We start from the raw sequence: 27363 nt of genomic DNA, 5'->3' as shown, positions 1-27363 counted from the left end.
GGAGCCCCGTCCTCTGCAAAGAGCGGAATTTACTGACACACGTACCAGCGGGTTAAGTGGTGTGCTCAAGGTTAGAGCTGTGAATCCACCTCAGAGATGCCCCGTCTTCATTTGAGCAGTTATAAAGTCGTTAAACACTTTCTCACTTGATTAGGGCTCATTTTTAAAGCAGTAGTTTAGTGGGATGACATACGACATGCTCAGATTTTCACCTGTGTCTGGTAGCAGCACAGAGCTGGTAGTGTGTTACACAGGACAGTTGGAATTATTCTGTGTTAACCCAGGGAAGTCCAAAGTTCTTGGCTTTATATTTGGGAAACTTAAGTTTCTAAGTCCAGTCATCTTTGTACATATCAGCTGTCCTGTCCTCAAGCAAACCCCACTCTACACGGCTAATGAATATTGTTATAGCTGTCAGGGTTTTGCTTGCTATTCTGTCTAGCATATCATGGTATTTGGAAATCTGAGAGCAGTGAAAAGACTGGTGAATTTGGAAAGCTGTGTCCTCTTATAACCTTCAGTTGTCCAAGGTGATCAGTGGCTCCGTCTCATCTCTGCAAAGTTTATTGTTAGAAAAGTTCTTCTTGCCCCGGAGGCACTAGTGTCCCCATCGTACATCATCATGTTCTCCTTCCTTCTCCTTTAGAGAATTCTCAAATAGGTGGGATGTGAACACGAGGCTGACACACAGATAGTGCTGACTTTTAAAAGCCAGTGAGCCGTTGCCCCCTTTGGGATGGTTGGGCCGTGGTGTTTCCTCAGCCGCCAGCGCTGGGCGATGCCTGTGGCGGGACTTGGGCAGCGGCTTTGCTGCTGGCCTGCGCTTCCGTTCTTCTCCGTGATCACAGCGATCACGAGACTTCTGGGAGAAGGCAAATCCATGACTTGCGTCACTTTCTGGTCTCTGACAGCACCCTGCTAGCTATATCTCTGGCATTTTTCTTAGCATATTGAATTTTCAGGTAACAATTCTAAAAGTGTTCTTCTGTTTTAAGATGAAACCGGTTTTCTCGTTCCTTCTCAGGAATGAACTGTTCAGCACAGTTGTTGATTGGGATGCCCAGTCCACAGCTGATTTCTGCTAAGGATGGCAGGAGCGGGGACCCTGGAACACGGAATGACTGAGTGAATTCAGGATACGCTCTGATATTCTCTTTGGTAACCAGTGCAGGAAGAAATTGGACTCTAATGTTATTCTGTCAGATTTCTCAGTGCTTTGAGTTTCTATAAAAGATCTTGTCAGTGAAATGACTTAATTTTACAGTGAGAGATGGTAGAGTTTTTGTAATATGGAAATGGCACAAAAGTGACCCTGAAGTCCTCCTTTGCGCAAAGACAGAGAAGTTGTTGGTCCCAAATTCTTACCTTTGCTGCTTAACCATAAAGTTCTGCTGTTGTCTTTATTTGAACTGTTTGCACATCCCAAGTTTCTTCACACCCTTTTTCTTGAGCAGTGGACAGGAGCTGCTTTTAAATGATATTTGCAATTCATTGAACTATTTTTTCCCCCTGCTTCTTGATTTATAATGTCCTAGCAGTGAATTGTTCCTACCCCCTGAAAAATTAATCTCCTGTTGGGGCTGAACTGCAATGCAGATTTATAAAGGTGTGACAGTTACATAGGTGGGTTTCGATTGTAGGTTTTAATTTAGGTTTGGAGCTCTGGCCCTTTTCTTTTACTGTATTATATTTGTGTGAATGAGTTCCTATGGTTTGCATTATCTAGTTATAGTGAGGATCAAATCTGGCCCAATCTAGTTGTGAGTATGACTGAAAATGTAATTGGAATAGTATCTTCATAATAGTCTCCTACGGTCACAGAGTTTGTGTTTGAGATATTCTAACAAATACTGGTTTAGAGCATTTACTTGCATGTGCTTTATAAAGGTTGGCTAGCGGATGGTGCAGAAGTGATTAACAAAGCACGATCTCGCCCGTTTATGTAAACAGGGTATTTCTTTTGTGAACATGTCTTGTTAACTATCCGTTGCAGACCTTTATTGGTGCTTCTTGAATAATTTGTTTAAACTATGCAGTACAGATTCCTTATTTTAGCACTAAGACTTACAAAGGCTTCTTTTAGCAGCCTTTAATTTCGTACTTATGTATGTGACATAGCCCGTGGCTGTGATCTCTGCTGTGAATCTGCAGTTGTTTGGGGATGAAAGGAGGAGGCAGCTGGAAACTCAGTAGCTACATCTAGCTGTCTACCTAGAGAAGGCCTTGATTTCAAGTTTATCTAAACAAGCTCGACTAATCCCAACTATCTAGGGGGATCCACTGTCAAAACAAGCAGCATGGCCCTAAGGCAAACACAACCATACAGAAATGAAGGCTGGGACTTCCAATACTCCGGTGACTGCATACTGGAGGCTTTTTTCCTGAAAGAGAGTAAGAGAGGTAGAATTTGCATAATGCCTTTTCATTGGGAACTTTTGGAAAGCTGACAGAGGTCCAGCTTATAGCTCTGTAGCCACAATACGGAGTCTATAGGAGAATCCTTGAATGACCTAACCATATTGAACGAAAAAATGAAAGCATCGGAGTATAGCCAAGCGAGTGTGGAAAAGGGGCTGCTGCATTGTCTAACATCTGCTCTACTTCTCGTTAGTTTTGTTCTTCGGTATTCTATGTGGACTTTGGAGAAACCTAAGACAGCCTAACATGAATCCCATAATCTTCCTTCTGAATATTTATGTAGTGTGCCAGCCTCTAAGCTGTCCTTTGCATCTTCCTACTTCCCCCTCATTTTCATGCTCTCAAATGAGGCCAACATTTCAAAAGCTAAATAAATGTTTGTGAATGTTTATAAAAGATTTGCATACATTTGTCCCTGTTTGACAAAGATCACTTTTTTCTTATGCCAGTTCTGAAATTTTTTAAAGGTTTCAGTGCTTGTCTTGACAACAAAGTCCTGCTTGGGAGAACAATGATTGCTGATTAAGTGGGTATGCGCTATAGCTGAATAGAGCGCCTGAGACCAGGGCTGAAAAGGCCCGGCATCGTAAGCCAGAATTATTATATTTAACAGATGTTAACCAAAGTATATATTGGAAGCTTTGTTTTTGCTGCAGTGTACCTGTGCGATTCACTTCCGCTGGGAGAAGTGTGTGAGGAGCTTTTCACAGCTTTCACCTCATTTTTCATAAATATGGAAGTGAAAATCTTCCTCGTTTTTAGTCACTACATGTTTGAAATACATTTCATTCAATTATTCTGATATTGACCCTTCTATTTACCAACTGATCAATGTTTATGCACATAATTGGACCTGATATTTTTATGCTTGTTTGTATAGTTTTCAGTTCTTTGTGATTTAAGACTGGAACAATTATTACTACATCAGCAGTAGATTTTTTTTTAAATCGTGTTTGCTAAAATCCATTTGTCTTAGGATAAAACTAAAGCTTACTTTTATTGAAAGGGTTTTAAAGCCGTTCATTGAGGAGATCTCTGAAAAACTGCTGAAGTGTTTAGTTCAGCTTTACTTTCAGGATTTTTTTCTACTGAAGAAAATAAAGTACCAGTCGCTTTGGTTCTTTTGTTGTGTCAGTGGCGAGGCCGAGCGGGAGCCCGTTCCTGCCACAGGTCTCACAGCTGCCAGGCCCGTGGCCCAGAGGAGCCCAGCTCAGCGGATCCCGGCTCAGCAGAGCCCAGCTCAGCATAGGCTGTGCCGCGCAGGGCCAGCGGGAGCCGGGCCGGGCCTGAGGGCGCTGGGCTGGGGACTCTCAGGAACAGCCACAATGAGCTTTAAAAATGCAGAGATTTGGAGTTTTAGCTTGAAATATGTTTTTTGTAATGCCCATCTGTGCACGTATTTTTCACATGTAAAATATTTAAATGCTAGCAGGCCTCAGTACGCTTAAGAAATATTATTTATCTCTCGCTCTTCCTGTGACCAGGATTGTGTATATACGTGTTGGGGCTTTTGTGTGTTTTTAAAATCCAGCATTTTCCTGAAAACAATTGGTTGCCTTCAGAGCAAGGATGTTATTTCACGCTGGGTACCGTTCCCCTCCTGACCCCCACGCAGGAAGAAGTGACTTTTGTAGAAGAAAATCCCTCCTCTAATTCAAGCTTTATAATTGCTCAGAAAGAGCTAATGGATTTTTAGAACATAAAGCAAATGGATGAGCCAGACTTAAGGTAGAGCTTGTATATTAAATTCACAAGTAAATATGCAAAAAATTTCAGCAATGTTGAGCTTTCTTTACTATTTCATCTCAGTATATAGATAACTGGGGACATAAGCCACGTGTGTATTGTGTGTGTTTAGCAGCCTTGCTCTCCATAGTGTTTCAAGTCTCTCCCGTGTGTGTGTGGAGGGAACCCCCCCAGATCTGCCGCCCCTCCGTGGGCTGGGACGTGACACCAAAGGGCTGAGCGCTGCATTCCTGCCTCATTTATTGTGAAACTGAAACCAAACGTAATCAATGAGCTCTGTGTTGTCTCCGATAAGTTATGTACTGGCTTTATTGATTGGGAGGGGTTTCAGCGAGCCCGTGCGGGGCTGATAATGTCAGCGGTGTTTTGATTGTGAAAGGAGCCGGAGCGCTGGGAGCAGGAGCCAGGTGGCGCGTGTCCCGGCGCGGCGTCCGCGGGGACGCGGTTCGTGCCCTGCACTTGAGCGCTGCCGCCTGCTGCTGGAGATGCGCTCTGCTCATTAAAATGTTACAAATCAAACTGCACGGCAAAAGATTTGTGGAAATACAAACTTGGGGATTGATCCAGAAAGCTGGCGTGTGGTACCCCAGAGACAGGGCTTTAGCTCCTGGGTCGCTTGCGTTTGTCAGCTGGGTGTCCTGGATTGTTTGGGGTGGCTTTTGTTCAGTTTTATTTTTCTTCTTCTTTTTAGGGTGTTTTGCTTTAGAGGCATTTATGTCGTTGTTTCTTTCAGAAAATGGCCATAGGGTAATAAAATAAGAAAACAGGTTATTGATGCTGCCTCTGTGTTTCACGTCAGGTGGAAACATTGTCCGATGCTGCCGTGGGGGGATTCTGGGTTTGATTTTGTTGGGGTTTTGGTTTGAAACTGTGAAGAGAGGATGAGATTTCTGGGCCGTAAACAGGGACGCACCTGCGGGGGTGCGGTGGGGAGCTGTGTGTGGGGAGCTGTGTGTGGTGTGCGCGTTGCTCCGCTGCGACCTGCAGGGGAACAGCAGCACATCTATAGCACGGGCTCGCAACTTGAGCAGAAATTAAATGGTTCTCCAGTAATTGTCTTTCTTACTTGCAAAAGATCAGCGTTTTTGATCATTAAAATCTAACTCCATATGTGATATTTTAAAAATAGTTAAAATTTAAAAATATGTCAATGGGTAACCTGTACTACTCTCAATGCCTGAGCTGTAAATCAAGGCAGATGAGTATTAGTGTATGAGTGGCAAATTGTGTCCAGTAATATGATAAAAGCCATATAACAGTATCACTGTAAAATCTTTCTTTAAAAGACAAGGCGATGTATCGTGGTACAGGTTCCATATATTGCCTCTTTCAGTGAAAATTTCATTTTCTGTGTTTAGGAAGCTATAAATGTAAAGAAACACAGTTTCCTTTCAGAATTCTATGTAGCAGTGACATGGCTTTGTTTCTAGATGTGCAGTCATGATTTTGAGGACAGTTTGTACTGACAAGGCCAATAAAAATAGAGGCAGTTTACTCTCCTGTGATTAGAATGTTGATCATGTTAAAATTCTGTTTGTGTTTGGTTGGTTGCTCGGTTGGGTTTTTTTCTTCTTAGCATGTTACGTGGTGAGATTTCGGTTGTGGGTAGAGCACAAGTGTGTACTGGTTAAAATGTGCCAAGCTGTAGTTTTGTAGGCAAACAATAAGCGTTGTTCAGCAGCCGGTCTGTCCTGCACAGCGGTGAACCCAGTCGCAGTAATGAGGCCTTTCCCCGCCAGGCGTTATTTTCTATCGAAATACACCTTTCTGCAGAGTTTCCTCTGCAACCTATACAGTTCTCTCCAAGTTTCTTCGGCAGCCAAAAGGAGGAAAGAACTCTGCTTTGCTTTACATGGCATTCTGCAATAGATCCTTTCTTGTTCTTTAGGAACAGGAGGTTGTTAAATAATCTATCAATAAACTGTCAAGAAGTCCGAGTTTCCGTACACGTTTCTGCCTGAAATCTTAAGAACTCGCCACGTTTTAGTTGTCAAGAAACCTGCAAAGAGGAGTCCACGAGCAGCTGAGCCTGGGCCCGGCGCTGAGAACGGGCTGCGCTGATTTGAATTATGGAGGAGGAACATGTTCTGCAAGGGAGGCAAATGTTTTCTACTTCATTGAGTAGGTTATTAGACCGAGCTAGTTTATTTGCTGAATGATGACATTGGTTTTAGAAATAAATGAAGCGGAAAGCATCAGTTTAGTTATTGATGATAATTTATTACTGTTGGTCAGAAAAGAGTTGGGTTTAGCCGAGGGTCTGTCACTTGGTCAGGGCCGGCGCGTTGCAGCGGGAGCACGTTCACCCTGCAGGCCCTGGCGTGCCGAGGGGAGCAGGGCAGCGAGCCGGCGCTTGGCCGGGGGTGCCGTCTACTCGGTGCTGGGGCTAGGGAAGGCAAATTTCTGCTCTTACAGAATAATATCATGCAAATTGATTTCTTTTGTCCATGAACACAACTATTTTGGGACTAAAATGTTTCTGGTTTTGCCTCTTTAATGACTTTATTTATTTAAAGTTGCAAATTTGATTAATTTCTCTGCTGATCATGTCTTTTGTTTTCATAGTCATGCTTTTTCTTTGAGGTCATGTAAAGCCTGTATGTAAAAGTTTGCCCATGGTGCTGTTTTGCAACATTTAGAAAATGGTTTGTAGACAAAACAATTTCTATTAATTTTAGTACACGTTATTTTAACCAGTCTTTTAACACTTAGGTTTTCTTTCTAATAACACCGTTAAATCTTCCTGCTCCAAGACCCCTTGGCTTTATCTTTTGTTGCGGACGTGGCGGGTGTGGGGAGGTGCCCGGGGAGGCCCAGGCGGCCGGCCCGGGGGGCTGGTGTCATTCACTGGGATCCATATGGTCAGGGCAGCCATGGGCCCCAGGGACGTGTTAACACTCAACAACCCACCTCCTCCCGCTCTCGGGAGGGTTGCTGGATGGCTCCTGCTGCCTGCCCATGTGTGAATCTTGATTAATTTTTCATTTTTAATGAAGTTTGATCGTGTTTATTATTTCACATGATTGACTGCCTGGTACTCCTTCCATGTAATTGATAAAGCCCATATTTCTTCATCTGTCTCTTATTTCTTCAGGGCAAAGTTGTGAAATTGTGTGATGTGGTTAATATTAGATTTATTGGTCCCAATAGATGTATAAATTATCTCTTTTTCTCTCCACAGGAAGTTCTACAGACTTTGACCAAGTTTTGTTTCCCGTTCTGCGTGGACAGGTAGTGTTAGCTTTTCAAACTTTACAAGAAAATAAGCTTGTCAATAAAACCACTGTAGAAAATAAAAACCATACCATTCTTAATGTTCTGTCTGCATGACTGTGATTTAAAGCACCCAAGTGCAAATTATAGTCTTAGAATCACTTTTTCCTGGGGTTTTTATGGGCACCATCAAAAAAAAAAGAAGTTTTAAAAGTGTGAAGTGTTCGGGGCAGCAGTAAGAGCGCATTCCGCTTTACTCCTGTGTAATACCTAGGTGTGAAAATGCTTGGGTAGAATTGTCTAATATGCATATTCATATGAAAGCTTTGTAGCTCCAGAACTCTGTTTAGGTTATTTTAGTTTTGCTTTCACTGAGGGTTATTTTCGATGGTGATGTGAAGAGAGCAAGCACTGGAATTGGGAAAGGATGCAGAATGCCCATAGCATCCCTGAGCATCAGTTAATTGGTGAACATTGCTTGTCCCAGCTCAGGTAACACCGGGTGCTTTTAACTGATGAAACTGACCTTAATTGTGATTAAACTGCTAGAAATCTTTTTCCCATTCCAGTGAAATCTATGATATTTACAGTAGAAATTGATTTCCTTTATAAATCAACATCTATTTCCAGTATCACTTCTTGTTTGAACCATCGTTCCATTGTTTTTAAACTTCTTCCAGTTTTTTCCCTGACCTGTAGAGCAGCTGATATTTCTTGGTTATCTTGACATCCTGTTCACTGGTTTCTGTGGAGGGAGGTGAGATCTCAGAGTGCTGCCCTGGAGAGGGCTCTGCATGCTCCCTAAAGCCCCCGCCGCCCCATGTCCTGCGCTGCGGTGGCCGGGGCGGGTTCTCCAGGGCTGGGGACACTGGGGACGATGCTGGAGGTGGCTGCTGGCCCGGGGCCACTGCTGCCCTGCTCTGTGCAGTCAAAGAGCGCTTGGGTGTCCCGCGCTGCCAACAGGAGCTGCTCAACCCATGCTGTTGACTCAGAGCACCTTGAGGAGCCACAAGTACTGCTGATAATTTGGAATCACTTTTTCCTTTGCTATGGGGAGAGAGTGGGAGAGTATTTTTCTCATGTATCTGTTTCTCTTAGAAATATTTATGCTTTCCATGTGTAGGTTTATTGTACCTAGAGCTTTTGTTTATGTTGTTGTTATTTGTTTTTCCCCAGCAATATAGCATTTTGAGAGATAAGAACTCTGAAAACCCATATGGGGTGCAAATGAGAACATAATGAAAAGTGATTCCCATTTCTGGATTTGCTTGTTTGACTGAATAGCACAAACTGTTACTGAAAAGACTGTAAGCCAACCATTTAAACGTAAAGGAAAGATTGTAACCCATAGCATGCTTAATCATTTCAAACTAAGAATGGACTTGCACTGTTCCAGAAGGCAGAGGGTGTCCCCAGTTAAGGATATGGGAGGGTGTCCCCAGTTAAGGATATGGCAGCGGGAAGGGATGTGTGTGCTGTGTAATAAGTCAGTAGCAAAAAAACAAAGCAAGAAAAGTGCATTAAAATGATGTAGAACATAACCACATTTATTTAAGAATGTATTCCAAATTCAAACAGTGAATTTCAACAATGCAAAACCACAATTCCTTTTGCACCAACCTAATAGCACTCCCTAGTGGGGCTTCATCCCTCTGTATGTGCCTGGAGAGTGGCACGTGTGACCAGTCACTCCAATTCTTAGTCCTTGGGGTGGGTTTTAAAATATATATTGTTTTATTCATTCTGAACAAAAAGAGAGAGAAACACCAAAGCGGACAAACTGGAAGGTGAATTGGGCTTGGTTTACGGAACCTGCCATCCCTGTGCATAAACGTTTGATTAACTTTAGACAAACGCAGTAATATCTCAAGAATGTCTTTCATTTTGTTAATAAATAACATTCAGAAAGTACCATACTTTAAGTGTAAAGCATCTTATTTTGATCTTATCTTACTATTTTGAGGATCACCTATTAGTGGTAAAATATGGATATGAATTATAGTATTTTTAAATTAATTAATTTTTAGATTCTGGCATTTTGGTTTTTTTTAATATTGTTAGGTGGTTTCATTCTTAGGTTTTGTGCTGTTGGTGTTTCTGTTTTGGAGATGGCTGTTGTTGGTTGTGGATTTTTGTTCTGTTTTCTAAAGCCGCTTCTCCGATTCGGGCACCGTCCCTGCAGGGTCCCATCCTGCAGTGACCCGTCCGCCTAACCCACCCCAGGTCCCATTGGCTTCCTGGCCACAAGGGCCCAGTGCTGGCTCATGGTCGCCCTGCTGTCCTCAGGACCCCCAGGTCCCTTTCCCCTACGCTGCTCTCTAATAGGTCATTCCCCAACTTACACTGAACCTGGAGTTGTTCCTACCCAGATTCAAGACTCTACACTTGCCCTTGTTCTATTTCATTGAATTTTTCCCCGCCCAGCTCTCTAGCCTGTCCAGGTCTCTGATGGCAGCACAGCTTCCAGTGTCAGCCACTCCTCCCAGCTTGGTGTCATCAGCAAACTCTGTTCCCTCTATTCCCTCGTCCAAGTCATTTTCATTTAAAGATGAACACATTTGTAGTATCTTCCCACACTTAAGAAAGAAAAAACAACAACAAGGGCACCTCCTCCCTCCCCCAGCAGCCGGCATATTGGAGTCTCTAGAGGTCGTATACTCTCAAAGTGAATTTCTCAAACAAAAACTCTGCTGAAAGAGGAAATGTTATAGGTTCAGTGACTTCGACTAGATACTTCTGACACAGAGTTAGCTCAGCATTAATTTTTTCCTCTTGTTCTCCTTCTTTTCAGCCATGCAGTTAACCAAGTTGGGCAGAACTTCACATTTGTGCTTACAGACATTGACAGCAAACAGAGGTTTGGATTCTGTCGCTTATCTTCTGGGGCCAAGAGCTGCTTCTGTATCTTAAGGTAGGTCTGTGGTTTGGCTTTTGGCTGACTCTAGGAAACACTGTTTGACTTTACTGGGTTACACTGCAATTATCATTTCCAGCTGTTCAACATTATTTTCCTATCTGGTCCTCGAAGTCACTGCTCTTCTGCAGAAGCGATGCGAAGTATCTTGCACTTTGAGTTCCTCTGGAGATAACTGTATTTGTTTGTAGTCAGTGTTCTTGAGTTAACAATGTGGAAAAAAAGCCTCTTTGCAGTAATTTGATATGACATAGCATGATGGCAGCTGTTATCTTTAGCTGTCACAACTGATCTTGTTAAGACGTTTTGTGGACATTTGTATATGCAAGTTTTATTAACAAAGCATCTGTTGGTCACTGAGAGAATGTCACTGATGCTCTCCACATCCGAAACGTTTGCGTGTATGAGCGCTACTCTGCCCCATTGAGGGTTTGGGGAAGTTTGTCATAATAAAGACTGTTAGTGGAAGTTGGAAACAATGCGTTTCACAGAAAACAGGCAGAGACACTCTGTCAGTAGTTTCTGATGACCTCCCACTGACATGTTGGAATAGAGTCTGTAATTTTCTATTTACATTTGCTGCGAGAAATGATGCGAGTAAAACCAGTTTTAATATCAGCCCATATATGAATTCCATTTAGAACTTCCATGGATTGAGGGTTGCCACAGGGCATCCGGCCTGTCTTGTTTTAAACAAATGTACCAGCGGCCTGTGTTCTGCTTTCTACTGTTTCCATGTTCATGAGGAACTGGAAGTTTCGGAGCAATGGCCCAGGCAGAGAGAGCTCAGAGCTGCTGCGTGACCAGTTGTTTGAGCAATCACAAATGAGGACATTTTCCTCTATAAGCAATTGTAGGCATCTGTCTCAGTTGTCTCTGGTTTGCTTTTCATGTGAGAGCATCCAGTGTAAGAACAAGAAAAACTTGTCTTTGTCCTACGGGTTGTGTGTGGGACCGTCCGGATGTGTGTCATTGAACACGACCCCTCTGGAGAATTTCAGGGACAGTGTTGCAAGATATAAGAGCACCTGCCAAGTACAAGGAGTCTTGTCATTTCATTGAGCTGCATATAGCAGTGGCACGGAAGAGATTTCGGGCTGATGTATGTATTGAAAACGAATGTCTGTGCCGTTAGTGCTGGCACCGGACTGGTGAAGTTACCAAATGTTTGTTGCCTTGAACCTCAGCATTGTCCGCACAGCAGTGATTGCTAACTAGGCCTCACTGAAGAAGCTTCATATTTGCAGAGATGATTGTGCAGTCTATCAAAGTGCCTGACGAGTTGTGTGGGAGGCAGGGTGCAGGTGCTTTCTCAGTATCCTCCTTCTCCTGGCGGGTGGCTGTGGCCGGAGGAGCCCGTTCTGCGCACAGGACCGTTTCCAGAGCTGCTGCTGGTGCACTCGGGTGCTGCTCCACTCCCATGGTGGAGGGTGCTGGTACTTTTCCCAATTGCTGGCAAATTAAAGGGGAAGGACGGTTTAAAAGGAAAATCTGAATGAGCACTAGTATGGGTCCCTTCTTGATCTCTCCTGGATAAGAGTTCTTTGCTGTCAGCTCCCTTATGTTGAGTGAATGCCAAGAAGAAATGGAGGAGTTCTGTTGTAGTTAAATGCCTTCTGCTTCAACTCATAACCAAAAACACAAAATGCATTGCAGTTACAGCAGTGGATGGATTGTGACTCAGCTTCACGCCCATTGCCTCTTTCTCCTGTGACCTAAAGAAAAAAATGAAGTTCATTGTTAATGAAGGTGAATGTAAGCGTTAGAGGATAGTGAAGAATGGATTCAGACGTCAGTATCAGTCGGTGCACTGAAAGGAGTGCAGGGTTTTACTGTCCCATCTGGTTTCTCAGTGCTGAAGTGGACAAACAGTTCTGTATGTGATCGGCTCATGCGGCCGGAGATAGAAACCTCAGGGCTGGAACTGCTGTGATCCTCTCGCCGTGCTGCTGGGCCTGGGCTGGAGACGGGCAAAGAGGATGAAGACAGGGAACCTAAAGCTGTGAGGAGTCTGCTGAACATAGGAAATCCTAAATTTTACCGGGACATAGAAACATGAAATTCCTTTTTAATTTCTTTTTTCCATATTCTCTCCCGTCAGAGGAAGATTTCACACGCTTGTGTGGAGATGTTATTTGAAAGTACCTACCAGTTGTCATTGTCGCTGCTGGGCTGTGTGTCCTCACTTCTGCTGTAGAATCTCAGACTCTTGACAACTTTGTCTTCCTGTGCAGTCATGAAGGAAGAAAAAGTTCTGTAAAAAATGTTGTGAACTCAGTCTGGATACTTCTTTGATACCCTTATTGCAGAATGTTTGTATCATACAGCTAACAAGGTGAATTTTAAAAAATATTTTAATCTTTTGTCATCTGAAATATTTCCAGAATTCAATATAAAGACCCAGCTACTGATACTTGAAAAGTTTGTCAGGTTATAAACTGGTAGGATCCAGTAATTTCCTCAAATATCTGTTTATTTTATATTCTAACTATTTAAACTTTAAGTTCTATGTTTATGACACACACTGCTTTTAAAGAATGTCATAGGTGCCTTGCATTTTTCATTATTATTAACTAGCAGAATGTCTGTTTTATCTGTTGCACTGTCACCTGTCGCACCTGTTTGGAACTGCGTGGAGGAGCAGTAATAACGGAAGGCAGAGATCTTTGTCTTGCTCCGGGTTTTGTTAATGTAACACAACAACAACAACGACCAAGCAAAACAAAACAACTGTGCAGTTTTGCTTTGGTTCACAAACTTGTTGGGCAAAGTCCCTGATCGAAGAAGGTGCTATAACCATGTGCCACTCTGATTGCAATTCCACTTCATTTGAAGTTTTCAGTGAGTGTTCAAGTTCTGTACCCAAACTGAAAATCGTTCTCTGAAGTGAAATGTAGAAACATTTGTGTGGAAATCCCTCTCGGCCAAAATAGCCGAGCTCTGCACCACTCTTTTTCTAAGATAAAAAGAAATGAATCTATAATAGTTTGTGACAGATGGCAGAAAATGTAACTAACCGAATGTGATTCTGTGTGGAGTTATTTGAGGTTTTTGGTGTGATTTGTTGTGAGTTCCTCTCCTCCCCCTTTTCCTTCCCTTCGATTGCAGTCTTTGTCCATTTATTCTTAGCATAGAATAAGATTTCTGAGCAGGGGCCTCTCTTGTGGTGCAAAGTGAGAATTGTTTTTAATTGAGCAGAAACATGTGGAAGGATCAGGAATATCTCAAGGGATTACAGAAAAATTCCAAATTTGTACTACTTACAGCTTGTGTTTAGAGCAGGGTCTGCTGGGAATAAATGTTAGTTAGTGTGACCTGTGACCTTCAAAACTGTTGACATGGATTTCAGCCAGAAACTGCCCACAGAACTCCTTTGTTCGACTCATTCACGGCTCCTTCAGAGCCGCGCTCAGTGGAAGGTGCCAGCTCCGCTCTGAGGGGAGCACAGCGCTTTTTGCTGTTTGTTTTTCGGGTTTTTTCTCCCCCCCACCCCCCATGCTTTGGAAACAGTGGCTGCCCCTACCCAGCGAGACCCGTGTGGTGGGCTCAGGGCCTGCCCTTGCTGGGAGCTGCCCTGGCTGGGAGCTGCCCTGGCTGGGAGCTGCCCTGGCTGGGAGCTGCCCTTGCTGGGAGCTGCCCTGGCTGGGAGCTGCCCTGGCTGGGAGCTGCCGGCGGCGCTGCGCAGGCCAGGCCGCTGCCGCACCCGCTCACCGACAGCAACGCCCCGACCTGGACGCTGCTGTAGTGCTCTGCGGTTTCACATTCTTTTAGGGGAGAAAACTGACCATTTGGGGTTCTGTTTTTTGTTTTGTTTTGTTTCAAAATAATTGTCCTGTTGTCTTGTAGAATTTTCTGTTCTCACTGATGTGGCCAAAAGCCACAGAAAAATATTTGCGCTTGCAGGGGAAAGAGGGAAAGACATTTTGATCTTAGAATTTTCACCTGTTGGTTTTTTTAAGCATGGCTGTATAGTGCTTAAAATATGATCCCGCTGTAAGAAGGTTCCATTTACAAAACCTCCTTGCACACTCGCTGCCTTACAGGTTTGCCCACTGGAAGTGTTCTGTGTGTGTTCGGCTGCCTGGTGCTGTGCACCGGGTCCTGGGCTCTGCAGGGACCTGCACCGGCACCCCGGTGCTCAGCGCTCCCGTCTGAGCCGCCCATGGGAACACGGGAAGGAGAATACAAACGTTGGCTAACTTTGAGCTGAAACAATGTGTGCAAACCAAAGTCAGCTTAATCAAGAATGACTGAGAAGATACATGGTAAACAAAGTAATCCTATTTTATAATTATTACTTTTCAGAAGTTACATATAATCCACTGTTTTGGAAGGAGAGGAAGAGAACTGATGATGAAACTAGGCTTGCCTACTACATAGGAAGGCTTTATTTTAGTAATTTAGAGTTCTAATTCCCAGCCTATGCTGCAGGCAGTGACTGCACGTAACCCCGGAGCAAAGATGCCCTTTTGGAAAGATCCCCAGAACACCCTCCCCAATCTGCTCTGTATGTGTCTTTAACCTGGTTTCTTTCCTTCCCCTGTTTGCTGTGGGGCTGCTTTGTGGACACAGAATACTGCAAATTCCATAAGAAACAAACCCCAGACTTTATGAGGATTTACTGTAGTTGTATGTTGAATAAAATGGTGTATGTATCTATATGATACCTTCAGGCCTTCCAAAATATGTTTGATAATGGCTGGCAGTGATATGGAACGCCTTTTGGACAGTTTGTTTGGTCCTCGTGGTGTATTGACCCTGGAATCCCCGTACTGCTTAGAACACTTCGGAGATGAAAGAAAGGAGCAAACTGGTTCTGTTACACATTGGCAAAGCCAATGTATAAATCATGAGAACTTGGATCTCTCTGATTCAACAGCACAACAAAACTGTACCTCAGAAAAGCGTTGTTACGGAGCCCCTGTCCGCACTCTCCATGGATGAGTCGCTGTTCTGAGCGGCGGGCTGGACGCGCGCAGCAGTGTGTGCGCTGGCGCTGCGGCTGTGTCCGCGCCCTCCCGCGCGGCAGCGCCCGTTCCTGTTGGCGCAGGCATTTTGCTTTAACTTGACATGTTTATAAAACAGTTTACGTCTTAAAAGTTTAGGGTTTTTACCCCTGCTGATTTGCTTAAGCAGACACTGTTACTTGTCAGAATATATGTGGAAAAGTGATGAACCTAGTGAAGAGAGAGCTTGACATCAATTAAAATTAGCTATCTGCTTTGTGTTTCTTTCTGATACACTGTTTCCAGTATCATTTTTCCAAACTTCCTGTGGTTTTTCTTTATTGCCCTTACAAGTTTTACGAGATAGAGATGAGCTATTTAAAAGTGCAGTGCCAGGAATAGAGGAATAAAATTCTGTGTTACATCTGCTCATTTGTCATCTTCCATGTTCATCTCGGCCATTAAACTCTAGCAGCTTATTTCAGAAAGCCTGTAAGGCTGTCTTAGTGTCTTATGTTGTTCAAGCATCTTTAAATACATTTTGAAGTGTCTCTCAAGTCATGTTAGATTTCTGAAACTATATTCTCTGCAATACTGAATAAAATACACTTCCTAAAATAGTCCTTAAAAACTAAAAGTATTTGATAATGCGTTTTTTCTATCCCATCATCAAAAAGCTTCTATTGAAGTTTATTCCTAGTTTTTCTTCATCCTCTTGTTGACCATGAATGAGCACAAACATTGTTAATCATGTCAATATGTTGTGTGTATGTATTTGGTAAGGATGTGCGCTCATCTGCATGGACGTGCAAAAATATCAAAGAGGTTTTTCAATATTTTTATATATCAATGTCTGTCTAAAGAACAGAGTCACAAACCAAGCCAAGTTGTACAGGATCCATGCAGAGGTCTGTACGAGCCATTCCTCTCAGCTGAATGTTTAGGTGTTACCCTTTAGCACTGGGTAATTTTCTCTGTGTGTTGGTTTTGGTACCCAGTCTGAGCGCCGTCGGTGCGTTAGCTCTGCGGTGGGATGACGTGGTGCTGCTGCCGGTGAGCGCGGGCGCTGTTCCCAGCCGGGTCCCGTGCTCGTCCCATTCCCAGCCGTGCCCGGTGTGCAGGGCGTGCGGGGCCCGGCTGCCCGCGCCGCCAGCGCCAGAGCCGCCTGGGATCTGCTCGCGGTTCGCCTGCGGCCTTTTGGCAGCAGACCACAGCCCATTGATTTACTTGCAATCCTTTTTCCTTAATGTCTTCCATCTGGCCAACAGTGACCTATAAAGACAGACACAAAACAGAGTTTGACTTATGAGGAGCATAATAGTAAAACGCTCCCAAATCCCACTCTAGAACCTGCACCAGTGGAGCGCTGCCCTTACGTAGCTGACGTTTGTTCTAAAGCTGTATTGCAATGTTGGCGGTAAGGAAAACCATTGTGGTTTTCACGTGCAAAATCATGTAATAGAGAAATGTGCATTTCAGTTGGACTCCCAGCGTTTCTCTTCTTGCCGTGTCTGGCTGGACCGATCCCAGCGGGAGCTGAAGCTCCGGCACAGGCTCCTGCGCGCGCTGCTGCTGCTGAATCCGCCCGTGGTGTTGGGGGCCGTGCAAGAACGCGATCACGGAGCGGGGACGGGACAGAGACAGGAGCGTGAATATCTAGGGCTTCCAGCAGCAGGTCTGGGCAACGTGCATTCTGATGATGTTAACGGGAGGTGCTGTGTGCCAAGCTCTTTGGTCTGTCAAAATGGGTTCCTGCTTTCCAGAGTGAGCTGTTGCTACATTTGGGCTATTTGTCAACTATTCCAGTTCTGGTCAAAGCCGAATCCTCACTCTGATTGCGGTTATCCTAAACACTTGTGGTACTCTGCGTCTTTGAGGTTTGGATCCTTAAAGAAAACTTGTGAACTTGTTTATTCCGGTTTTGGCACAGCTTTAATCCTGACTGCAAGTCAAAACGCTTTGTAAAAAATACCAGTGAGAAGGATCACAACCAAATTGTCAAGGGTTAGTGATATTAATGTATTGGTACCTGTGGAATTGGAAAAATCCAAGAATGCTGCATCCTGGTCCAGCTAGCTCACTGGTCTTGCCTACTGACCAGAAACCAGTTTTACTTAATTAATTAGGGCTTCATTTCACACCTCCTTTAGTTGCTGAACAACTGTAACAGAAGTAATGAAATCATGTCACTTTTTATTACCTTTGGCCCTGGCTGACTGGCTTGGAAACTTCCATTCTAGTGCTAATACGAAATGAATTGGCGCATCACCTTGGGGAGAACCCAGTGCCTGGCACAATAAAAGTAGGGAGGAAGTAGTTAAAGTAGGAGACGATGGCTCTGCCCTTGCCCAGCCCGTCATGGGGTGCTGGCTGAAGCCTCCCAAAGCGGCTGTGTGGGGCGAGCCCGTGCTGACAGACGCACACAGCGTCCCAGCGAGGGGACACGGCAGCGTCCTCCCGCACATCAGGCTGGGGCAGGAGCTGTGGCTTCTATATTTAGGAAATAATAGTGTTTTCTGTTAAGTTGTGTGTCACGTTTTCAGAAGCCTGTTGATCAGGTTCATCAATGGTGTTTCTGCACATGAAGAGTCAAGTCCTGTCACTTCATGTGCTTATTTTTACATCTAAATATTAGTTGTGCATCCTAAGATGTTGTGCACAAGCATCACAGACAATCTGCAATCAAATATCAGACTCTGACTTGAACTTTATAGTCTTCAAGGACTGTGCTCACATCTTGTGTTGCAAATGCTTGTTTTCTATAAGTAAAGTGATTCTTATGTGACCAACCCAGTTTCTCATGTTCCGAAATCTATGTCATTGCAGATTGTAATACAAAGCATGTGCTGGAGCACATTGCGCCTTTTGCTGAGAGGGAGCACTTCTGATTTATAATGAAAAGTCCCTAATTTCACTGAAATTTCAGCTCAGCCTCAGTAGCAGAGGGCACAGCTCAACAGCACGTGGGGCTGGGGCTGTACGGGAAGGAGCTGTTTCTCTGGTCAAGGAAAAAGGGTTAATTTGCACTGGGATGAAAAGGCTGCACAGGATCTACTATTTCAACCTGTGATAGACTTACCAGTAGCCTTTGATCCCCAAATGAAATGTGATGGATTTCAACTGATGCCAGATGTCTCAAACCTAGAGGGATCTCTGCTTGTCTGCCACATCTCGAATTCTCTCCTCCAGCACTTTCATGTGCGCTTTAAGCGCGGGTTGAGAAGAAAGGCTCCTTGACAAGCTAAGCCTTTGGAATCCTTTCTCTGGTGTCACTTGGCGGGATCTTTGGGCTCTCGGGCTGTCTGGTGCATCCTGCTCTGGTCAGATCAGGCCCCGCGTGCCCGGCCGCTCTAACTGCTTCATAACCAGTGGTGTTTAACATCCAGGAAATTTAGTACCAGTATCAGCTGTAACTTTCCTCACTTTAAGGCTGCTCTCGGTGCTCTTCTTCTTTATTAGAACAATTTACTTAACCCTGGCTAAGTCAGAGCGTTGTGAGGTGTATTCCTGTTGGCATTAAGTGGAAGATAATTGTCCTTTTAACTCCGAGGCTGCCTGTTGCACTTCATAAATCTCCTGATAAACTGCCAAGCACCTCAGCAGCCCCATCTCCCCAGCAAGGCCCTTCACGGGTCTTCTGTGCCCGTGGCTTTAACGAGAGTATAAAGACATAATTGTCAGTGTTTGCCTTGTAAATGCAAACAGACCTTTTTCTTTATGTACCTTTATTTCACGTCACTGCTTCAGTCCTTTGCTCTCAAACATGCCTGAGAAGTCTCTCTCTTGGTTTTAAGATTAAAAAAACTCCTAAGTTTTACAGCTTTCTCTTCTTGAAAGGGACAAGAGACCTTATGATTGTGTTTGAAATAAATGAAACACGAAATATTCTATCATAAAATTCAATAAACTTCCCTAAATTTTGCAGTGATAGGTAATTCACACGAAAAAAAAGCTTGACTATTGAAATTTTATGCGTTCTAAATGATGCCTGTATTTCTGTGTCTCTCAATGCAGTTTCTTTGCACAGGACGTGGGATGTTATACACGGACCCGTAAGCCGGAAGGTGTGCAATTCCTGTTTTGCAGCCTGAAGGGTGATGCTCCAGCTCCTCAAGACACAGTTTGTTTCTGCAGGAGGGGTTTTTCGGTGCAGGAGGCATGGCTGTCATGGAGAAGCTGCTTCCCTTGCAGCCTGTAAAACGCTGTTGTTCCCTTGGCTCGGGGGCTGCCCGGGAGCCGCCGGGTGCTGAGTGCCGGCCGGCCGTGCCCCGTGGTGCTGCATACTGTAACACTCGAGCTCTTCTGAGCTCCTTTTCTTTACAGAAATAACACAGTGCAGCTGCACTGGACTTTCCCCCCCCCCAAACAAGGTTTTAGAGTGACCACAAAGAACCCGAGAAAGGGTGACAGCTTTGTCAACCCAGCCTTCAGTTCCATTTGCGATGTCCCAATTAGATGTTAGCACATGAACAAAAGACCCTTGGAATGGTTATCTCAAGCTGCCCTTGCACTTTTTAGCTTGACTAAAATGTAAAATTGTTACATCATAAATGTCTTTGTTACAGTTTTCTGGCTTCGTGTTGTTCAGGGGGTGCATTCAGCTCCTTTGAGCTCTTTTGTGAGACACTGCGGCTCCGCTCAAGAGCCACTGGAGCGGTTTGGGGAGCGGTGGCTTCAATAGTGGCATTTAGTGAACTCGGGAGGCTTTGTGCGAGGAGACTGGTGAGAAAAACAGGGAGTGTTTTAATAGACTTATTATTAATACATGGTCACAAGTCCCCAAAGTGAGCGCTTTTTATTGACAATTATATGGTATTGAGATGCTCCATAGGATGAGATGCTCAAGTTCTGCATGAGCCAGTTCTGGGGGGTTAAATACTTCTAAAATATGTACATGAGTCACATGCTTAAGCTGCGGAACTTTTAACTGAATTTCATGGAAATATCACTCCTGGGTAATAATCAAAGGGAAGTTTAGAACAAAAAAGGAGGAAATGCAAAAAGGAAAGAAATCATCTGAGAGCAAGGAAAGGACAGGGCTGGGGTGGCGCTGTGGCGGCGGGCTGGGTCTAACGCAGAGGCAAAACTTAGGAATAGTCATAAAAAGCTGCTGTTCAGAAAAGGCGGCTTCCCGGGGAAGGTGAGCCTGCGGCTCATCAACATGCACACGTGTTGCCATGGAGATTTGTGGGTATCTGTGTATGTGTTTAAGCTTACAAGTGTGAGAATGTGTCAATAGACTGAGTCTAGAGGGGAGAATAATGATGTCCTGAGTTCCAGCAGCTCGGGGGGAAGACACTGGAACATGTAAATGCTGAACCGAGGATTTAGCCCACGGAAATTCCCCAGTGAGCCAGAGGTGTCTTAGTGCTCCAAATGCATTTAGTGAAACTCCTGGAAACACTGGGTGGGGAAGGGAAGGAAGGTGGAGAACAAAATTAAAAGAAGAATAATAGGTGTATGAAGACTCAGGTTATTTTAAAAACTATGTAGTTAAGTCATTTAACTTAGTCTTAGCTGTTAAAACTTAAGGTGGAATTTAAAAATACTTACAAAGTGCAATTCACGCTTTTACTGAAGGCAGTTGAAAGTGTGTTGATGGCTGCTTTTGTCACTCGGGAGCATTTCCAGTGAAGTTAGTGGGGATGCATGCTATGGTTTATATAAGAGCCAAGCTCATTATTGATGGAATGAATTATTCTAGGCCACTGTAAGTTATTGGACTGAGCAAAAGGTCAAGATCGAGGAACTCCTCAACGCCAGGCCTGGCTCATACAGACAGATTTGGTGAGCCTGTCACTCCAGAGAAGTGTGCCCATCTGCAAAATGGAAATGACTGCTCTGTTTTGCAAGGGAGATGGCAGTTGGTTGTGCTGTTATCAAAATACATAGTATGTGTTATAAATAAATACATGTTAAAAATTCCGCTTGTGATCTGCGTGAATGGAAGGAGTGAAAGTTGTGTGTGCTTACAACTCGCTCTGTTACGAGGTTCTGCGTTAAATATGTTGATGTTAGACTAGTTATTCTCATTTCAAATGGCAGAGATGTATGTGCAGAGCTGCAGTTGTGCCTGTCTGGGTCAGCGCTCTGCAGAGCAGGGTGAGCAGCGGGGCTCTGATCTCACGGGAAACCAGAGGTGCTACAGGTACCTCGCCGAAGTGTTTGCTTTGCTGTTCCATGGTGTCAGCACACCAGTAGAGTTGAAAGATGGAGCCATCAATGTTAAAGATTAGTTTTATAAACAGTTGCTATGGCAATTAGCAAATACAAATCATTTTGGAACGTACCCCTTGCCACCGGGGTTTGCTGCTGCTCCACTGGAGCGTTTTTGCTCTCAATGCACTTCCAAACCCTCAGTGCTCCGTGGGACTTGATTTTGATGAGTTCGTTTTTCACGATGCTCTCGCACACTTTGGTTATCCTGCTGTTGCTTCTTCCTTCACGACTGTTTGTCACGACTAACACTGGGAAATCTCCCGCTTTTTAAGCTGAGATTTACCTTTCTAGCAGTGAGTCAGACTCCTGGTTCCAGCGCGTCTGCCTGTTTGCCCGGCCGCTCCTTACGCTTGACCTTGCTGTACGTGTGTTTGTGAGATAGCTGCGGTGATGTAGAATGGTCCATGCTATAACTTCTGACCCTCCTTCATTCTAATGAGCGCTCAAAAATATCAAAAGAAACGATAATGGTGAAATTTTCATATTTCAAATAAAATACATTTATTATCAAACCCTCTATTCATCAGTGATGCTTCAGAACTGGATAAGAAGCAGCTGCTTTTTCCTGAGGAAGGCATCTTTTACTTGATCAAGACATCAGCTGGATGCCAGTGTAGATCTGTTGCTTAAAGATCTCTCTTTTGCTATTTGTAGAGGTGTTGCATTCTGCTATTTACCATTGGGCCGTTCCATTGGACTAAATCAGCTGCATGTCTTTACGTATAGGCGATTTTTTGGTGTGTGCTATTGAGGCCTTTCTGCTTTTTATCCATAGGTACAATTTACCAGGCTAAATGTAAAGTGTTGGTTTCAGTTGATGTTCCTCAGTGTGAGTCAGCTGGAGGGGGATTTCTTTTTAACTATTAAAAACCAAACAAAAGAATGATTGTAAATAACACTTACAATTGTTTTGGTTTTAAAAGCTTTTGTATTAAGTGTTTAATGAGCATAGGAGGATCCTGGAAATCCACTTTTCTGCCTAATTTCATTGCTGTTGACAACTTAAGATGACTAAAGGAAGCTCTGTTGAGTCACCCCTTGCTGTGTCCGTTGTCCTGCGGGATGACGATGTGCACGTGTATGTGTGCGTACACACCCGTGTTGGTGTGTGTGTGTGGATATGTGCGTGTGAGTGCAGTTGCTTCATCTCCAAAGGGCAGCTGCACGTTGTCCAGCTGGGGCTGCAGCCGTCAGAAGACACGACCTCATGTGCTGCTGGGATACAGGAGGCTTTTCCTTCATATGTTAAAGCACACGGGAGGATTAATACGTTGAAAAATTCAAAGCTAACTTGACGGCACTACAGCATTTTCATCTGTGTAGCAGCTACTATTGGGTGATGACGTTTTCTGTTCAGTGTAACTTTTGAAGCACAGATTGAACTCCCGCGAGCAGCACCGTTTGCAGTTGTGGGGGCAGCGGCCATCACGTCCTCCTGCCCTCATCCTCCTGCCTCCTCCCTGCCCATCCTCCTGCCTCCCCCCTCCTCATCCTCCTGCCTTTCCTGTCCTGCCTTCCCCATCCCCACATGCCAACTCAGGGTACAAAGGCTCTACTTCTTGTTGCAGGTCTACTGAAGCTCTTCACCACTGCAACCCCCTGACCCACAGGGATTGCTGGGCTTCGTTATCATGCTAATTTGCTCCTTTGTTGTCTTTCCTGTTGTCTCAGCCCACCTCCGCAGTTGTTTTTGCACCACTGTCCTTTAAACACCACATTTTGGAAGCATTTCTATTTACAAGCTGCAACGCAGCGCAGTTGTAGTGACGCTTGGGCTGACCCTAATTGCTGTGACACATGTAACTAACGACGTTTTGTACTTTCAAGGAGCGCACTAAAAAGGTGATGACATACGAGTTAGTGAATAAGGTTCTGTGCAGCTCGAGCAGCGGAGTTTGTGCAGACCGCGTGGAGCATAATGACCCGTTTTCCTGTGCCCGGGTTCGCTTCCCGCCAGAGCCGCCCGGCTGCGGCGCCGGCCCGAGGGACAGCACAGCAGCCGCCAGCCCAGCCTGGAGAAGCCTGGTTTCATTAGGCTTCGATTTGATTCTCGTGACCGGTGGCAAATGTGTCGTTAATGTGTGTACATGTATGTGTGAGGAAACTCAAAATGGGTGTAAAATTGGAAAGAAGGAATCAAAATTTCAGGTTGCCCTTTTATTTTTGTTTACTCCTCAAGCACAACCTGATTTATGCTTGTTGGAGTCTTTGAACTTCAACTCCCTTGAAGAATCTCTGGTCTGTCCGTATTTGCCGTTGGAAGGGGGGGCGCGGGTGCTCCCATGCGACGGGGCTCTGGGCAATTTCAATCCCGAGCGCTTCCCTTCCTTTGTTTAACCTCTGACCTGTGAAAACAAGAGTTAATCAAAAGTTCTAAGGTAGCTAAGAGGAAGGGGAAGTGTTTGGTTACAAATTAAATATGAGCGAGTCATAAACCATAAATCTTCAGTAGTGCTACCAGTTGTGCTCCTTCGGTTGCATGTGGTACGGAAAGGTTTTGGTTATCAATTCAAGGTCCGTCTCTCTGGCTGGTTAAAAGCTGCCTCGGAGAGAAACCCACAGCTTTTGGCAGAGATCGAGAAACAAATTCAGACAACTATATTTCTTGACTTTTTTCCCCAACTTTAGCTGGTCACAATTTGGTCTAAGAAAAGCAGAACTGAGTAGTCAACACACAGAATAAGCGATGAAATAAAAGTATTGAAGATGGCAGGATGAATTAGTTTTCTAAGGTATCCAAAGCTTTCAGGATGAGAGAGATCCTGAATTCAGCAGGGACAGAGCAGGGAGGTGAAGACTGAAGTGAGATTGTCCATGTAACTTATGCCTTTAGGTGGTGGGTTTGCTTTATCTCGTGCAGCTGTGGAGCAGGAGCCGCGCGGGTCCCGCTGTGCTGGGCGAGAGCTGCGCCGGGTGCTGCGCTGTTCCTCGCCTTCCAAACTGCGAGGCTTCTCTCCTCAAAATAGAAAGTTATTGCTAAAATAAGAAAAAGCAGCAGTTACGCTGAGGTGCTAAACCGTAATTTGGAAAGTATGGGTTAAAATAAGGAAGAGTTAGTGTCACACAAAGAACGGTAATGAAGTTCATGATGTTAGTGAAGAGCCAGCAAGGAGTGAGCAAATGCAGCAGCAATAGGGCTCCAGCCTCCCTTCTCTAGCGTGGGGGGTTTGCCCATGTTCTGACATTGTAAGACTTTATCTGGGCTGTTTTGCTAGAATCCTGGAAGCTATTCTCCAGGTGCTGAGCAAAAGAGTTAAAGCACAATAACATTTGAAAATATCCTCATTTTAAAACTGTGAATATAGTTTTCCAGCAAGGTCCCTGAGCAATTAAATAGAACTTTAAATGTGCTTTCCTGAAATAAGTTTTGGGATTGTGCTGTTGGGAGCTTCTGCCTCCTTGGGTTTCTGTCTTTTCCAACTCTTTTGATAGATGCCTTGCAGGATTTGTTTACCAGGTTCTTAATCTCTACTTAGCAGATAGGTTTTGAGAGGATTTCTTGGTACTCTTGTAATGGCTTTTAACTCTGCTGAGGTTTGTTTAACTAAACAGAAAGAAAGAGACTTATCTTCTAACTAATCCTTCTTGATTGTTTACAATAGAATGCCAAACTTAAATGCTGTTTAAAGTGGTAATTGTCTGTCTTTCTCCTCTATTCTAATACATAGTTTGTAAAGATGCTTAGAGCATATTAATTTAAATGATAATACTGTCATATAACATGAAAAGTTAAGTTGCTTATCAGTATATTTTGATAAGCTACTTACATTTTACAGTAGCATTTGCAGGCTTCAAACAAACGTTAATGATGGAGTGCCATTCCCTTTATCTGTCTCATATATAGCTTCTCACTTCATTTATTACCGAAGCTGCACAGTCGGGAACCGCGGGGCACTCCATTCTTTAGAGTTGTCAGGATGTAGTCATGTTTTATAAAAACTTTAAATCCTGTCTAACGACACCAAAACAGAATCCGTTTGCTTCGAAAGCGTCTGTGATCGAGAGAAGACTCGGGCTGTGCAGCCGTGCTCTGCTGCTCCCTGCGGCCCAGGGGAGTGCCTGGGAGCTGTTAAAAGGAGTTGAAATAAAGAACCGTGCCAGGAAAATAGGGTACAAAATCACACCAGAGCATAGTGTGGTGTGAAGTCACATCTTAGCCGTTTCTTTTATGGAATAGAAATGTAATGCAAATGAAAAAAGATGTGATATTTCTGCATGTTTTTTTGTTTCTTTATTACTTTTGTAAGTTGAGAGCAAATATACTCAAGGTGAAGTTTCTATTTGAGCTCACTAAGGACTGGCCGAATGCCACGATACAGGATGTGGAATCAGATTTGACAAGTTAAAAACTGAGATATTTCTTGTGCCATTTAAAAAAATCCAGTTGTACGGGGATTCCAAACCAAAACAACTGTCTGCCTGCAGTTTCCTGGCGCCCTCGGCAGCTCTACGGAGGACTAGTTATTCAACATGTACTTTGGGAAATAATTACTGTTAGAAATGTTCCCCTGTACATGAACATATATACACGTGTGTACCTTTACTTGCCAGGTTAGAAGCTGCCCTGGGGTTGTGTGTTGTGTGCGGGATGTGGAGCGGGGAGCTGCAGCTCGGCACAGCTGGGCACAGCTGGGCACAGCCCCAGTGTTGCTGCAGAGCTGGGAATGGCCGAGGCCGGAGCTCAGGGCCTTCCCTGGGACGTTTGCAGTGTCACACCAGCAGAGGCTGTTGGTAGCCTGCACCTATAGACACGTACAGGCCAACAAGCATGGATTTATTAACTGAGATTTAGCAAGTTACATTGATGCTTTTTCTTTCTTTTTGTTTTCTAGTTACCTCCCATGGTTTGAAGTCTTTTATAAGCTGCTCAACGTCTTGGCAGATTATTCAGCAAAAGGACAGGTATTATTCTAAAGTACTAACCCTACTTTTCCCTGCCCCAATGTCCGGTGAGGGAGAGAGGATGAAAACAAGCTGGTTTAAGAAGTGCTTGTCTCAGAGATGACCATGTGAGTTATTAATCTGTATGATGCAGCAATATAGAAGATCATATTCAGCCAAGCTGAAAGCTTGGCAAGTGCCTTTGAAAAATAAATATGCTTTTAAATTATTTTTGGGAAAAGGTAAAGTCCCAGAATGTGGCTGTGGATGCAACAGGAGTGCTTGGTTCCCTGCAGTCAGCTTGCAGTGCAAGCTGGCGTGGGCTGTGCTGAGTAACTGTGTAGTGCATAGGTTGGTGACTAAGTAGGTTGCAGAAATATATAGAAATACATATGGAAAAAATGTATTCTAAAAAAATCATGTTATAAAGCCCACCTGTCAGAGGAACCACGTTCATTTCTGTTCGTAGTCTGATGTATAAATCTATTTTCACTTTTTGCTTTACACTCTAAACACCCGGTTCGATGAACATGGCCCTTCTGTCTTGGAGTTTAGTTTGTTATAGCGATGCCTACGTAGTATTCATTTTAATTTCTTCTCCTTATTCCAGGACAGTCAGAGGAGTGAGCTCCTGGAAACATTTCACAAACTCGCCATCCCTGAGCCAGGAACCTCTGTTCATCTGGGAGTGGTAAGTGGCAGAGATGTAAACTGAGGTCTTTCATTTGCATTCCATATCATAATGGGGGGATGTCAAAAGCAATTCTCCTATTTGGAACTTTGGATGTTGTTTTCCTGTGAGGACACAGAGCTCTGAAATTCCCCTTTTCATGTTTGGGGCCCTGTTTCCCTTTCCTTAACCCTGAATGGCTCTGAGATGCTGCTCTTTGATGGGAGGAAGATCGGGTGTTCCTCATGGAAATGTCTCACCGCATCACCTGTGACCTGTGAGAGGTCACAGAGCAGCAGCATCACATTTACTGTCCACACCTCTGCAGAACTCCTAGATCTCGCAAGTGTGCAAAG

At 44.2% G+C, this 27363-nt stretch overlaps 1 protein-coding gene across 1 annotated transcript in view; it reads left to right on the top strand.

The window, feature by feature from the left end:
- Positions 1 to 27363, top strand: part of DENND1A (DENN domain containing 1A) — a 134799-nt gene that overhangs the window by 27370 nt on the left and 80066 nt on the right. The window contains exons 4-7 of the mRNA XM_080355927.1: positions 7346 to 7395; positions 10169 to 10288; positions 26289 to 26358; positions 26948 to 27028. Coding sequence (XP_080212053.1) covers positions 7346 to 7395; positions 10169 to 10288; positions 26289 to 26358; positions 26948 to 27028 — 321 coding nt within the window. The remainder of the gene's footprint in view (positions 1 to 7345; positions 7396 to 10168; positions 10289 to 26288; positions 26359 to 26947; positions 27029 to 27363) is intronic.

Source organism: Nesoenas mayeri (assembly GCF_963082525.1).
Source record: "Nesoenas mayeri genome assembly, chromosome: 18".
Lineage (NCBI taxonomy): Eukaryota > Metazoa > Chordata > Aves > Columbiformes > Columbidae > Nesoenas > Nesoenas mayeri.
The sequence above is the reverse complement of the archived record's forward strand: the minus strand, read 5'-3'. Positions and strand labels throughout refer to the sequence as shown.